Genomic DNA, 16,734 nt, shown 5'->3' on the forward strand with positions numbered 1-16,734 from the left:
TTCTTCTTTATTTCTGACCGAGAAACCAAATACCACTTTTCGTAGTTCCAGCTTCAAATTTATCTTAAAAGGGACATTTTTTTCAACAAAAAAAAGTGCTTCATCCTTGCTTCTCTCCCTTAGGGTAGGAATTTCGAAAAATCTCTTATTAAACGACGCCTACAGTATAAGAGTCACACCTTCTCCAAATTTCAAGTTTCTGTCAGCGGTTTGGGCTCGGCTGTGATGAGTCAGTCAGTCAATCAACTAGTCAGTCAGTCCATAAGCACATTGCCTTTTATTGTAAGAGATAAAGATTATGTTGTGGATACGTTTCAAGTTCCATAAGGCTATTATTGTATCTTGCATTGATGCATGCCCGTGTTCGTTGTGCCATACTATCCACAAGTTCAGCAAGGCACCGTTGGTCCACATTGTCCCACTCCTCAACAGCGATTCGGCGTAGATCCCTCAGAGTGGTTAGTGGGTCAAGTCGTTCATAAACAACCTTTTCAATCCCTCCCAAGCATTTTTGACCGGGTTCATGTCTGGATAACACGCTGACCACTCTAGTCAAGCGATGTCGTTATCCTGAAGGCGCCGCTCATGCATAATTGTTTGCAGCTTTGGGCGGGCTTAGTGACATCTCTGGACAGTCAAAGGGACTATCCACAGCCAACATCTATCTCCAGGAGTTATGGGAACTGGGGTGACGCATAACTTTTTTTGATGTGTGTATTAAATTTGTACCACTTTTCTGAATTCAGTCTGAAATTCCATCAATAATGCATGAGTATTTGCTTTTTCTAATTCTTATAATTCTTTTAGTTTCAGTCAAGGAGGTTGACGCTAATTTCAGTAGCTTAAAGTTTCGTGTAGTTGCAATTTTAATATACTCTTTTGCTTCTTCAACTAAACCATTTAACGAAGATAGTAACTTGTTCTCGAAAGAACAGTTACTGTTGAAGACCGTGCAGCTTTTTCCTGGAATAAATGATGACTAACTGAAAACCTCAGCTGCCGACAGGTGTTGTTGATATACCTCGATATGGACAGCTGAAAATGTGTGTTCCGACCGGGACTCGAACCCGGGATCTCCTGCTTAGATGGCAGACGCTCTATCCATCTGAGCCACCGAGGACACAGATGAATAGCGCGACTGAAGGGACTTATCCCTTGCAAATGTCTATAAGGTACAATACATATGCAGAATTGTGGACCCGGAATTCAACCGGGCTGTACATTCTACACCTTTCACTCGTCCAGCCGCATAGATCGCATCTACGTTACTCGCTCCCTTGCTGATGGCACACGTCATGCGGAAGTCTGACCTTTGGCCTTTTCAGACCATGATGCGTACCTCTGTGACGTCACTCTCGCCCGACAGCTGGCATATTCGTTGTCTGTGGAAACTCAATGTCGCTCACCTGACCTCCTCAGACCGCGCCGTATGGTCGAAGAAGCGTGGGCACGCTGCCGCCATCGTCGAGAAGCCTATGACTCCACCTTATCATGGTGGTTCTCCTGTGCAAAGCCGACCCTCAGGAAGACACTGATGTGTTATGGGAAGGAATTTAATGCGTGGCAAACCAACGCTGCACTTCTGCTACACCATACTACGTGACTGTGCGACGATGCCTTTCTCGCCAGCCCGGCAGTCGATGGTCCATCGCACGAAGGCGCAGATCTCCTTGATCATGCTGCGTTACTTGGAAGGAACTGTAGTCCGTTCTCGTGCTTCTAATCGTATCCCTCAAGAGCGTCGGTCGATGTACCACCTCCTTCAGGAACGACAACGACGATGACGAACTCTGATCCAAGTACTGACTGATGTGGAAGGGCGCCGGCACGACACCCAACAAAGCATCGGTCGTGCTCTCCATGCTCATTTTGCCGGGCTATACGCAGGCGTACCGCATTCTGCAGCACTGATTACAGAAGTCGCTCAGCTTACTACAAACACTCTTCCGGGGGATGCAGTGCATGACCTCCAAGACGACGTAACCACAGATGAAGTGGTAGATGCTATCAAGGCCGTATAAGATACAATACATAGGCAGAATTGTGGACAGTTGGGTGTGTGAGTCTCACGGGAAGTGTGCAAGGGATAAGTCCCTGCAGTAGCCCTATTCATCTGTGTCCTCGGTGGCTCAGATGGATACAGCGTCTGCCATGTAAGCAGGAGATCCCGGGTTCGAGTGCCGGTCGGGGCACACATTTTCAGCTGTCCACATCGAGGTATATCAACAACACCTGTCGGCAGCTGAGGTTTTCAGTTAGTCATCATAAACCATTTAATCCTATTTTTGGAACGATATTTAAAAATTTATTGTTAAAGTACGCGCAGCTTGTGAATTGTCATTCTCAACATTGTCATTTAATGTACTTGTTATACATCTGAAGTGTTGTACACTGAATGGTCGTCATATGATTTGAGAATATGCCCATATATACGTATTATCTGCATTATTAATTACTGCCTTGGCGTGCTTATTTCTCAACTTTAAATGCCTTTCCTGACAGTACAATGGTATTTTTTGTACAGAGCAAGTAATGTCGGACCCTGGCAAATTCTGGTCTTTAAATAGATTTCCCTTTCCTGTTACATGTTTCCTGCACGCTATTAGTACTCACTTGAAAAAAAAAGGAAGAAGAAAATACTTGGAGGAATATGCATACATAGAATGAGGAAATTGCAACACGAAGACGGATATATGCACAAATTAACTACGACATGTCACAAAAAAAAATGAAATTTTTACTGTTTACAAGGTGTACGACAGTTTTAAAAGCAGAAATCATCAGTTGAAGACTAGTAACTCTAGGGACCTTCTTTAACATCAACAGCAGAAAAAGATGTGCAAAATGTGTCAAAACAGGCCAACAACTATTTAAGAAGAGTAAAATTTCTTCCTCAATTATCGGGTGACGAACAGAAGGAAAATCATGTGTCAGTTTGCACGGAGTTGAAGGATCGTCTTCATGCGTATCCAGACTTCATGTCGAGTTTTGTAGCTGGAAATGAACCTCGGTTCCATGGGTATGTCCCTACGATGAGAACTCAGAGTTCCTAGCGGAGAACCAGTGCATCTCCTCTCGTCCTGTAAAAGGAACGTCAGTTAAAATAGAATATCAAAGTCACGGTCGTCGTTTCCTATTTCGATATTTAGGACGCAGTGTAATCAGAGTTTGTTCCAAGCGGACCAATCGTAAACGTCAAATTGTAAAAGGGCGTGCTACAATGTTTTCGAAACGATGTAAGAAGAAAGATGGCCCAATGGCTTCCCTCTTCATCACGTCAACGCTCCTTGCCACGCTTTGCTTCTCATTTGCAAGTTTTTGGCCGGAAAAAGTGTACCTGTGCGGCCACATTCGTCTGACCAGAGTTAGCACCATGTGACTTCTGGCTCTTCCCAAAAATTAAAATCGCAGTTAAGGAAAAACGTTTTGACACAATTCCTGACGTTGACAGGGTCACAACAGAGCAGCTGAACGCTCTTCCAAAGCAAGCCTTCCAGACATACTTCCAGTTAGGGATTCAAAGTTGGGATAAGTGCATTTCTAGCCACAGACAGTACTTTGAAGGTGGTTAAAACAAATTCCATGTATTCTTATTATATTATCTGTAATAAAATTATTCATCGTATTTTGTGACCACACTTTCTACATTAAAATGCACCGAAAATTAGGATTTCTGAAATTTCAGGGCACTTTGAAGCCCTCACGTACTGACTCAGAGACTGTAAACGTCATAAGATGGAATCAAGAACGATCTCTTCCTGACAATATTCCTCCATTAGATTTGTATGAGAGCTGACAAAGTGTAAACGTATCTAGCTAGAGTACAGCGATGCAGAAACGACCTACTAATCATATTCCACATAGGTATGTTCAAAGGGTAACGCGTAGGGCGAATTTGCGTGTGGGAGACATTGGTCCCCTATCATTTAAGAAGAATACATATACGTTCCATGATAAACGTGTCCATGCATTGTCATGTGGTAATATGGCAGCCAATATGTACGAGTTGAAAGGGCATGTTGTATCCGATGTTGACCCAAACTACAACACTGCTTTTGTTTGCTAAGCAGTTCATGAGTTCATATAGTAGACTGAACTCACCACGTGTCGTGTAACACTTATAAAAGCATCACTACGGAGCAACTTGAAGCTGGACCAGTCCGCAAAATCTACATTCCGCCAATCGTCACGCAAGAAACCAGGTTCAGTTGTCTATTGCAATATGAGGTGGTTGTTCGTTTCCGAAGAATGAAAGCCAATGCTATGCAGTGAGTGCCACCAGTCCAGCCAGCAACACACAGCAGGTTATCACATCGCAGGTATTCATCTAGTCGAGCCCGCGCTGTGAAGGAAAGTTCACTCCGTCCGAAATAGTAAGACGTCATTCCGTGCTACGGTTCCATGCGATTCTCTTCCATCCATTTGTTTCGCACATGAACCACCGTCGTACCTCGTACGAGCCGAAATTCAGGTGTTCTGCCCTTTACACAGGACAGGGGATCCAGACGCACTTTCAAAAAAATATATCGTCATTTCCAGCAGGCTCTGTAGGTAAATCAGTACATTATTGGGCACTACTGCTCAGTTTCGAGTTTTACCTCATTTTCAAGTACATAAATGGCTGTGGACATGTCCTCCTTGTAAGAATGCTGTGTATCCTTGAAGAAATGGCTGGTATGCAGAGATACGACAGGAATATTCAGGGATATGAAAAGACCAATCATTCGAAGCACAAAAAAAAAAAAAATCCTTTGTAAACATCGGCTCTAAAAAGCATACCTAGGCGCTACGAGCACTTCCTCATCTTCGATACTGTGAAATATATATCTACCACGAACACTTTGCTTTCTATATTTTGTAAGGATGTAGCATGGATCAAAACAAGAAAAAATTGTCTGTTAAACGTTGGTTCTAAAACGCATAAGTTAAGAGCTACTAGTGATCGATAAGTTGAAGAGAAGTGTTTCACAGTAGCAAGAACGAAAAAGCGCTCATCGTTCTTCAATAATGTATATTACAGCTCACCTTTACCAGACTTTTTTGCTTCGAGTGGTCGTTCCTGTTATTTCCACTAATACTGACCATTCCTCCTGGAAGACAACGTAGATCAAAATGTCTCACTGCAAGCACAACTTCATATAGCGCGGTCGTCATTGGATTCGACTTCAGAATGAGCAACCGAAAAGCATGCATACAACACACGATATGTGATATATACTAACGAGGAGGATGTGTCCACATCCGTCTGTGCTCTCGAAGCCGATCATTGTGCTAAAGTACACATTTTAACGAACAACGTGGTGAAAATAACCCTTCTTTAAATTTATCGAGTCTTTGGTGCACAGCAAGAAGAAATCTGTCAACTTGCTTTCACATTTTCGCTTCACTTGATGTCTCTACAGTGGCTGAGCTTAGCGTAGCACTGCCTTGGACAGAGGGCGGTACTCGAACTCATGTGCCATCTCTGTGCAGACTAAATTTTTTACCAAGAGTCTGAACCACACTGTTAGCTCCGGATGGAATCGAAATTATACTGTCGAGTCATCAGAAACGAAGTTCCTCTGCTTTTATAGGGATACTCACTGTTGGACCACAAAAGAAATACCGATATTATACAAGAACTAAATGTTGAATATATTACAAATATGTGAAAAATACTGGCAGTTGGAAAGACTATGTCCGACGTATGTCTTATGGTAGAACAACTAAACCGGCAATGGAATGTAACCCAAACGGGAAGAGGAACTTTGGACGTCCTTAAAAAGATCGCTTAAACAGTTGTCTGACGGAACAGGCCAAAAGCCCTACTACTTTAAGATGATGATGATGATGATGATGTTATGCCTTTTCGTTGTCCTCCTAAAGACAGAGATATTGTAAAGTCAAGACCAAGAGTCCAAGAATAGCAAGAACATGTATCGGATGTAATATTGAAAGTTATTCTCTCTCACTTTCCAGATTTTACTATGTCGATTACAAGATTTTTGCAACTAAACAAGTAGCTGAAGAAAGATGTAAATCTACAGAAACAGGAATCCATGGATTCCATGATGAAGTTCTGTTTGCACCCAGTTCTTGCACGAAACCTGACTGATTGGTTTTATACACAGTATTTCAGAGCGTAGCAAGAAGGTCCGTCTTCACGTCAGCCCCGAATTTCTCTATAGTATTGCATATTAGTAGCACCTCCTATGGAGGATTGCTTGAGGTAAACTTCGTAATTTTGTCACTTTATTTCCTGTATAATTTCCTGAATCTGTTTAACCTGCTCGAAAAACCTGGAGATCGCTAATGTTCATCTGACTTGCAGTTCAGAGCGCCCAGTCACGCAGATCACTCTCGGTGACAGTGCATTGACTCTCACGAACAGTTGTAAATCTTTCGGATAGTTTTTCTTTCACACGTCTGCGAGTTTCATTTAGGGACATATTTCGTACTTAGTGTAACTCTTTTTACCCTATACACAATTCATGTTCGGATGTTACAAAACGAAACCGGCTTTTCACATTGCTTTTGCACCAGCGTTTCCTCCCTCCTTCGTTTACCCAAATATTTATAGCCTATGCTTTCTCAATGAAACGTATTATTGTAGGCCTACATGTTTTCTTTTGCCTTGGAATGTAATCTATTTTTGTTCTGGACTTAAGTTAGCACAACAAACAGCGTTCAAACCACAGTTGACATAGGCCTAATGGCCGAGTTGTTTCCTGTTTCCGCTAATGCTTCCACAATTTCTAACGAAATGTAGACATCATTCGAATGGATGTTCAAGAAATTAACTAATAAATGACACACATGTAGTTCTTTGGCAGAAGTATGTGATTTCGACAGCGTACCACGTTCTTTATACTTCACCTTTGGAAGTCTGTAAATATTAATTCGATTCCGCATTACTGTGAAACTCTGGAACCTGTACAAAGGCAGATGCTGTTAGCAAGAGTATACGAAAAAATCACAAAGTTTTGATTCCACAGCTAACACTTAGCGATACCGCAAAGGTAACGGCTAATTTTTACGTATATTAAACCAGTCGCATATTCGATCGAATAGTAACTGTAAACAAATGTGTCAGAGAAACTATCAACGTAAACTGCAGTTTGATTCACAAATTACTGTCGCGCTGTGCCGTGTTATCTGTTTATCAATGTGCCATCAACCAAAGATATGTGCTAGCTGTGTTGCTCGCACGCTTTCTGTTACAGCTGTGGCAGGAGTGTACATTTCTCCAGCCGCCTGGCGAGCTACGAATTCCGAAAACTTCAACATGTTTAAAAAATTTTGTAGTGTCTCTTAGCACTTAAAATACTGACATAGTGTTTATTGCGGTATAGTATTCCTGTTTGAAAAAAATTAGGACAGGTTTTGACATGTCGGATTGGAAAGTTCCCATGTGAAGTCGTGTGACTTGGGGCAGTAAGCTTAGTTTTTGTCATTATGTGCTGTGTGAAGTAGCTCTGATAGTTGCAGTTTTTCTCAGTTGTAGCTGAAACATAGCATTGATTTCAAGAATAAAATAACACGGTATATTATTGCTGTAATGTACTAGTAAACGGTAACCCGGTTTCTCTAAAGTTCCTGTTATTCATGTGATGGTTATCGTTTCTACATGTGGCCAAGAGTTACGTATTGACAGTTCATTTTATAAACAGTGGAATTACGTTTCTTCAAAGAATACCTGTTTGTGCTGCGCTACGAGTTTTTTAGTTCAGTGCTGCCAGAGGAGCAGATGGCAGAATACGTTTACCAGGCACCATTAACTTTCTCACCATTCCTCAAAAATACCCGTAAAATTGTTTTATTATATATTTCCGAGAAATTAAATTCTTTTGCAACCGTAATATGTAGCTTTACACAAATTGTGCTTCCACAATTTATGACTTCTGTTTAAACCAAAAAAGATACCATAACAGTATCACGATAGTAACATTACATACCGGCATCACTACATGGAGCAAAAATGAAAATATAAACGCTTATTTTGTGTAAATGCAGACAATACAGATATAAACGAATTTAATTTCTTATATAAGCCTAATAAACATTTCGTATGTATTCTTGAAGTGAAAATGATATTTTGTCGTTTGCCCTTGGAAGTGAGGGACTGAAAGACTCACAGTGCAATAAAAACAGGTATTCACCGAAGAAATACAATTCTGTCGCTTGTAAACTGAACTGTCGATACTTTTCAGCTGATCACACACGTAAAAACGATAACAATCGCGTTAACTTTCGGACTTCAGGAGAAATTAGGTTATCTCTAATACTACACACGTAGCAGAATTAAAGACGTTTTCTTGTTGAGACCAGTTCTTGATTTCAGTTATAAATGAGATAAACTGTAACTGTTAGATCAGCTTCGCGTAGCACCTAATGACAGAACCTCACTTTCTGCCCCGAGTAACTAGACCTACACGTTAGTTTCGATAGAGTGTCGTCATTCACACCCAGTGTCATGTACGGTTAATGGTTCTCTGGATAATCACGTACCTGGGCCCTAGTTTCAGCAGAAGCAGACGCTGCAGCTGAAGAGCTTCTCGGAGTGTGAGGACCGCGGCACGGACGAGCTGCGCTTCGCCGTCACCCAGCACGACGGCCTCTTCTCGGGCAGCATCATCTTCAAGCGGCCGCTGGACAGCAAGGTGCAGGTGAGGCCACCTCCACTGTCACTGCCAGCCGGTAACGGTCACTGGAGCGCGCCGTCCATTTACGGTCACTCTTGTGCTCTCAAATGTGTCGGTCGCATTTGGTGGACAAAATTACACATAATCTATTTCGACTGTTGAATCTCATCACAAGAACTAAAAACAGTGTCTTGAAAGTAACATGCCAATTTATAATGAAACTCTCATTCTTTACACGTGTTGTTAAGTGGGCACACTGAGTGTTTGATCACGACTTGCTACTTTTTTTGCATTTACTTGAGTGGAAGGATTTCCAAACGCAAATAAAACAGAAGATTTATGTTTTCACCTGTTCAGTAGATTGGCACACAGAGCCCTCGATGTCTGTTTTGAGGAAGACAGCTTTATCATAACATTTATCCAAAATACGTTGGGATCACGTTAGATGGGACTCTTTCTTTTAAGGAACACCTGGCACAAACATCTGTTAATCTCAATATCAGGGACCACATTCTCCATACACTATGCGGCATTCGTTGCGCAGACACTCTTCGGCTATCAGAACTCGTGTTGGTATACTCAGCAATAGAGTCTGTGCGTCTGTTGGGCTTAATAGTACACATGTAAAAAAGATAGACGTAGAACACGAGGTCATACCCCTTTTTAGTCGGTCAGTACGATGTACGCCCACGTACTGGTTCGCTGTCTCGAGCCACATTCCACCTCTTGATACCAGACGGAAGAGCGCCCTATCACTTGAACACCAGAACATTTCTAATAACACAGACCTTCCATTATTGAAAGATGTATTTCCTGAAGAGCGAAAAAGGCTAATATCAAGATATTGCCCTCTTATCACAACCAGGTCTCTCACAGAAAATGAATTCAATATCACTGATGAACGGAAACGCTGATGGCAACAAAACTGTCTTCCACATTATTTGAAACTGCCTTGCATCCAGAAGAAACCCGCTGAATTCGACTAGCTTTTGGCAATTTTGACTACCCTGAAGTGCATACGAACGGGCCACGGGAGATGACAGAAGTTGTAAAACAGAACTAGAGAAATGGGTTGATCTGGTGAAAGAGAAAATATAAATTGTACAGAAGGAAGTTAGAAGCAAAGGTTGCCCAGGATAGAAATTCAAATGAGAAAGGAGCAAATATCCTAGCATGGCTAAGAGATAAGTACGTGGAAACTGAAATATACACTGCCGTTTCTGAAAAGTGCAATACCGAGAAGGAATTACCCGAAAACCGCCACACTTGGTGGAAGTGGCGACGGGTGTGCATGCAATACGTGATACGTTTTGCAACGAGATGTGGTTCACGTAGGCCGAGCAGAGCCTTCTCGTGTCTGTCCGACAGGGTCGTTGTTGCGCCTAGTGTAGTCGGTGCAGAGCTGTCACACAAGGCGGAAACAGTACAATGAGTGCCAGTATGTCTCGTCGATGTCAAATGGAGCCATATTTTTTATCTCATTTTTTTTCTATATTGTTCGTTGAATTTGTTTGTGGCGGACGTCCTATGCACTCATTCAGGTTGCTCGTTGATCCGTTTACTCAGTTTTTTTATGTAGAGGGCAGCTAAACCCTCTGACCGAACACACTGAGCTACCGTGCCGGCTCGGCATGTGAGCGAGTTCGAACGGGACAGAATGATCGGTCTCCGGGAAACGGGGTTCTCATATCGTGACATTTCGGCTCTGTCTGCCCCCGGTAGCTGAGTGGTCACCGCGGCGGAATGTCAATCCTAAGGGCCCGGGTTCGATTCCCGGCTGGGTCGGAGATATTCTCCGCTCAGGGACTGGGTGTTGCGTTGTCCTAATCATCATCATTTCATCCCCATCGACGCGCAAGTTGCCGAAGTGGAGTCAAATCGAAAGACTTGCACCCGGCGAAAGGTCTGTCCGACGGAAGGCCCTAGCCACATGACATTTCATTTCATTTCGGCTCTCTCAAGGCATGCTGCTGCGACAGTGATGCGTGACGAGTGGGAACTGGACTACGGAATATGAGCGCAGCATAGGATGACCCTCATCTTGTCCGCATGGCCATTACGGACCATACAGCGTCATCCACAGGGCTGGCTCGTCGCTGGAGCACTGCAACAGGTGTGAACTTGTCTGCATCGACGGTTCGTCACCGTCTGCTCCAGGATGGACTGGTTACACACATGCCATTACGTCGGCTTCCATTGTCCAAAAACCACAAGCTCGTCCGACTGCAATGGGCACGTGAACAACGTCACTGGGGTGCTGAGTGGCAACATGTAATCTTTTCGGATGAGTCCCCCATCAATGTGTCCTATAGTGATGGCCGCATACACGTCCGGCGGTACCGTGGTGAGAGCAACCAGGAGGGCAGCATTGTGGAGCGGCGTAGCGGACAAATACAAAAAAAAATGGCTCTGAGCACTATGGGACTTAACATCTGTGGTCATCAGTCCCCTAGAACTTAGAACTATTTATACCTAACTAACCTAAGGACATCACACACACCCATGCCCGAGCCAGGATTCGAACCTGCGACCGGAGCGGTCACACGGTCCCAGACTGAAGCGCCTTTAACCACACGGCCACACCGGCCGGCAACACAAATACCAGGTGTGATGATTTGGATCGATATTGGTTGAAACAACCGATCTCACCTCGTACGTATTGCGGGCACTTTGAACAGCAACCGGTACTTAACGGAGGTTGTGGAGCCTGAGGTACTCCCTCTGATTCAGGCATCTCCAAAGTCCACATTTCAACAGGACAATGCCCGGCCACATATTGTAAGTAATGTACAGGCCTCCTCCGAAGAGCGACGGGCACCATTGCTTCCGTGGCCTGCACGTTCAAAAATGGCTCTGAGCACTATGGGACTTAACATCTGTGGTCATTAGTCCCCTAGAACTTAGAACTAGTTAAACCTAACTAACCTAAGGACATCACAAACATCCATGCCCGAGGCAGGATTCGAACCTGCGACCGTAGCGGTCTTGCGGTTCCAGACTGCAGCGCCTTTAACCGCACAGCCACTTCGGCCGGCCCTGCACGTTCACCAGACATGTCTGGAATATGGTTGGTCGCTAGCTGGTGCGTCACGCTCCTCCAGTAAATGATGTCACAGATTTATGGATTCGGATTCAAACTGCGTGGAGGGAAATCCCTCAGGAACGTATTCAGAACCTTACTGAATCAATGCCACGGCGTATAGCATCTCTAATTGCAGCGCGTGGTGGCAACACGACGTACTTAGTAGTAGGACTCAAAGGACATGTACAGATTTGAAAAGGCAATCATTTGTTACTTGTCATATACCTAACCTGTGGTATTAAATAAACTGAATTCATGCGTTTCCTTCTCGGTGCTGCAGTTTCCACAAACTGTAGTGTAGATGCTTCCTAGAATAAAGCTGACAAGAAAGTTATACATAGTGTAATTATTTTTTGTGCCTCATATTGGACAGTCAGTTATGTAGCGTTCGACATGAATAGCAATTCATATCAACTAAATTACTTTAACATGTTCAGATCTGTGAATTGTTTGGCAAACCTAGGACGAACAAATTACAGGTTTATTGAACAACACTTAACCAGTTACACGCACTTTCTCCACAGGCGGTGACAGAGATATCGCGTTGGATGGACCGCCCTAGTGAGTGGGGCCGCACGTTCCACATCCACCGCATCGCTGACGCGTGCCGCGGCTTCCTGGGGATAGTCCCCAGCTTCGGACGGTCCATAACCGAGTGCATGGGCATCGAAGAAGTCTGTCCGGTGCCTGCGGTAGGTTATTAGAGCTCCTTCTAAAATTTCAGCTCTTTCACGTGACTCATGTGTGCAGGTACTGCATGGTAATAGAAATGTGAAGTAGCATAGTGGTCCGGGTTCCACTGTTTATTCTTCTCTACTCTGGTAAGTGACAGTAAGGGCCTATTGAAAGTAAAATAATGGCATACTATCTCCATTAAAACTATGTGGTGGGGGAAGAGAAAATATATTACTTATTGGCTGCTGGCTTTTAGCTGAAAAACTTGCTGGCCTATCCTCGTGCCTGTAAAGTAACTTTTGCCTATTCGCTATACTGGTAAATAGTAATTCTCTCAATTTTTTTCAATATTGTGGTGTAACTATCGTCCGTTCCTAGCACCTACCGCCTGACCACAATACAGCAACCGAAACTGTCTACTGTTCAAAATAAACAATAATTACGTTTCAGATATTATCCACTGCTATGGTACTTGCCCGAAGGTAATTAATGTATAAATATTGTTCTCCTTATTGTACGTTATGTCCGCCTCCACAGATGAGTGGTCAGTGTAGACGAGTGCCGTGCGGAGAACCCTGGTTCGATTCCCGGTACTTCCGAGGATTTTTCCTTGTTTGGAGGGCTGGTACGGGTTGTAATCACCCTCTTGATGCCAGTTGAGGAGCTACCTAACCGAACAGTAGCGGCTCTACGGCTTGAACGGTCTGAAAATCGGTCGGAAGAGCGGTGTGCTGACCACGTGTCGCTCCATAGCAGCATCCTCATGACAATGCAAAGGCAGAGGGTGACACGGTGGCCGGTAGACATTACTTGGGCTTTCCAGGCCTGGACGATGAGCTTGTTTCTTTCTTTCTTATAACTGCAGTAGTCTATTCGCAAGTAAGGTATTGCAGCGGTCGAGACACTGGAGACAGTTTCATTAGGTACGGTGGTAAATACACACGATTAATTGGCTTGATTTAAGTTTTCTATAGTTTCTGTTAATTTATTCATACCAATTACAGGTAGTTTCTTTGCCGTGTTTATCCTATTGCGATGTCACTAATTAGCTCAAAGTCGACGACCGAGCGGGGTGGTGCGTGATTGGTACACTGGACTCGGAGTATTCGGGAGGATGATGATTCAAATCCGCATCCGATCATCCAAATTTACATATTCCGAAATTTTCTTAATTCGCTCCAGACAAATTCCGAGATTTTTCCTTTGAAAGGGAACGGCAGATTTCCTTCCCCATCCTTAAAACATTCCGAACTTGTACTCTGTCTATAAAGACCTAGATGTCTATGGGACGTTAAACTTAATCTTCCTTCCTTCAACTTCCATCAGGTATTCATCAATGACCTTCCTCCATAAAAGTCGTTTCTTCTATAAGGCGTATTCAAATGGTTCAAATGGCTCTGAGCACTATGGGACTCAACGGCTGAGGTCATTAGTCCCCTAGCACTTAGAACTAGTTAAACCTAACTAACCTAAGGACAGCACAAACATCCATGCCCGAGGCAGGATTCGAACCTGCGACCGTAGCGGTCTTGCGGTTCCAGACTGCAGCGCCTTTAACCGCACGGCCACTTCGGCCGGCCTATAAGGCGTATTACCTTGCGTTTAAAGGGCTCTCTTCATCTAGGTAAGTACTATATCGTTATTACTTACAAATGCTAAAATTCCAGCTAGCCTAATTCCATATAGGTTAACTTTTCCGTGCTAGTAGAAATTACTTTGAACAAGCACTAGCTCACTTCGTAATTTTCTAGGCGATGGTTCTCGAAGTAAGTGTGTATACACCTTCCACGAAGCTCTACTTTAAAAATAGGACAGTGGAGTGGATAGAATTACATAATCTATGTTATGTTACTAGAGTATCCCTTGTATAGCTAGCGTTGAACCTACTTTGCCCACTGAAAACTAAGAGAAACATTATCATGAAAGTAGGAGGGCGGGCTATAAATCTGAACGAATAAGGTGAGCCAACTTGAATGTAACTGCAACATGTTACGACGTATAGAATACACTCTAAGACAAGAAAACGACTTACCAAGGGAATTAACTGAATGAGACGGAAATCGGTAGGTCTGATGTACATGTACAGACAAACGAATGTTTACAATTTCAGAATAATGGGATGATTTATTCAAGAGAAAGAGTGACATAAAATGAGCAAGTGAGTAACGCGTTGGTCCACCAATAACGATAATACAAGCAGTTATTCGGCTTGACACTGAATGACAGAGTTGGATATCCTCCTGAAGGATATCGTACCAAATTCTATTACAAGCGTCAGATCGTCAAATTCCAGAACTAGTAAGAGGGTCATGCCCCCAATGCTCTGAACGTTGTTAATTCTGGAGATATCCGGCGACCTTGCTGGCCAGTTAGGATTTGACAAGCACGAAGACAAGCAGTAGACACTCTCGCAGTGTGCGGGTGGACGTTATCTTGCTGAAATGTAAGCCCAGAACTGCTTGCCGCGAAGGGCAACAAAACGGGGCGTAGAATATCGGCGACGTACCGCTATGCTGTATGGGTGGCTCGAATGATATCCAAAGAGGCCCCTCTGGGAAATGAAATGGCACCTCAGACTATCATACCCGGTTGTTGGGATATACGAGGGCTATCCACAAAGTACATTACGTTTTGGAATTAAAAATAAATAAAGTATTGGAAATTTTTTTTATTATATACAGATAAAAGCCACACTTAAATATACTACTTTTCTTCATAGTTGCCATTTAAATTAAGGCACTTATCGTAGCGATGGACGAGCTTGGAAATTCCTTCGTCGTAAAATTCGGCCGCCTGCGCCTTCAACCACGTGGTTACCTCTTCTTGAAGCTGTGCGTCGTCATAAAAACGCTGCACAGCCAACCACTTCTTCATTCCTGGGAATAAGTGGAAGTCGCTCGGTGCCAGGTCGGGACTGTACGGCGGATGAGGAAACAACTCCCACTTAAAAGATTCGAGAACTTCACGAGTGGCATTTGCCGTGTGGGCCCGGGCGTTGTCGTGAATCAGCATGATCTTTGAGCCCAACTTTCCTCTGCGCTTGTTTTGTATTGCTCTTCTGAGGTTGTGCAGAGTTTGGCAATACCTTTGGGAGTTTATTGTAGTGCCTCTTTGCAGGAAATCCACAAAAATCACACCTTTTCTGTCCCAAAAGAGGTAACCACGTGGTTGAAAGCGCAGGCGGCCGAACTTTACGACGAAGGAATTTCCAAGCTCGTCCATCGCTACGATAAGTGCCTTAATTTAAATGGCAACTATGTAGAAAAGTAGTATTTAAGTGTGGCTTTCATCTGTATATAATAAAAAAAATTTCCAATACATTATTTATTTTTAATTCCAAAACGTAATGTAGTTTGTGGATAGCCCTCGTATATCGGGCGACTGGCAGGCTGGTATCCCACCACTGTTTAGGACATCTTCAAAGACATCTTCGCCTGTCATCGGGGCTCATTTCGAATCAGAGCTCATCACTGAGGACAATTCTACTCCATTCAATGAGATAGCATGAGGAATGTGTCCGGCACCACTGCAAATGGAGAATGTTACGCACCAGTTGTCAAACGTTTGATACATATGCTGCCAAGTGTTTCGCGATTACGTTGTCCCGTTACCAACTGCTATAAAACGAGGGGAATGCGTGACCGTTTTAAATTAGAAGAGAGAAGCGTCCAGACGGCATTCCTGGGCACACTTTAGCGACATCCTCCTTCAGAAGCAGACAATATCTTACTCTACTTAGCGGCACAGGTTTTAATGTGGCCTGTTGGTCATTTTGCGGTAGACAGTAGTACCGTTGGAGCTGTGACGTATGCCTTGCAACATGGTACTATCTTTTGTAGGTGAAGTTAACTGTCTCTAGCTTGCAGCAGAACGTTGTGAGAGTATTATACGTCAACATGAGGTCTTCACGAAAAGATTTATATTTTACACCGCATCTTTCCTACTAGCATTTTACTTTTGAGGCTGACCAATGGCAAAGAAATTTTGAGGTATGTCGTACTACAAGACGACTTCGATATTTACATTGTTGTCTGTATATGTAGTTTTGTGATATATTGATTTGGTTCCTTGTTTTACTTGATAATGGGATAACGTAGTCTCGAAACATGTAGAAAAATATCACACATTTGACAACTGGTGAGTAACATTCTCGATACTGACTCATGAGACAGTTGTACGATGGCTTCGCAACAGATAAAACTCAATGTGGTAGTGGACAAGGAAGAGATGGATCTAATTAATTTTCTGATTTTAGACTGCGTGGTAAGCTATCAGGCTTCGTCATAGTTATATTGCAATCAAAGCCCGTCTTATAGAACGCTCGTAGAATTATTCAATATTTCTCATTATTCCACT

At 43.4% G+C, this 16,734-nt stretch overlaps 1 protein-coding gene and 1 non-coding gene across 2 annotated transcripts in view; one reads left to right on the plus strand and one right to left on the minus strand.

The window, feature by feature from the left end:
• Positions 1-16,734, plus strand: part of LOC124613618 — a 219,139-nt gene that overhangs the window by 191,679 nt on the left and 10,726 nt on the right. Inside the window, exons 6-7 of the mRNA XM_047142334.1 lie at positions 8,499-8,645; positions 12,228-12,395. Of these exons, the coding sequence (XP_046998290.1) occupies positions 8,499-8,645; positions 12,228-12,395 (315 nt within the window). The remainder of the gene's footprint in view (positions 1-8,498; positions 8,646-12,227; positions 12,396-16,734) is intronic.
• Positions 1,047-1,121, minus strand: Trnar-ucu. The gene has a single exon. It is a non-coding gene; the product is annotated as a tRNA-Arg (tRNA).

The sequence above is a fragment of the Schistocerca americana genome, chromosome 4 (genome assembly GCF_021461395.2).
Source record: "Schistocerca americana isolate TAMUIC-IGC-003095 chromosome 4, iqSchAmer2.1, whole genome shotgun sequence".
NCBI classification, from domain to species: Eukaryota; Metazoa; Arthropoda; class Insecta; order Orthoptera; family Acrididae; genus Schistocerca; species Schistocerca americana.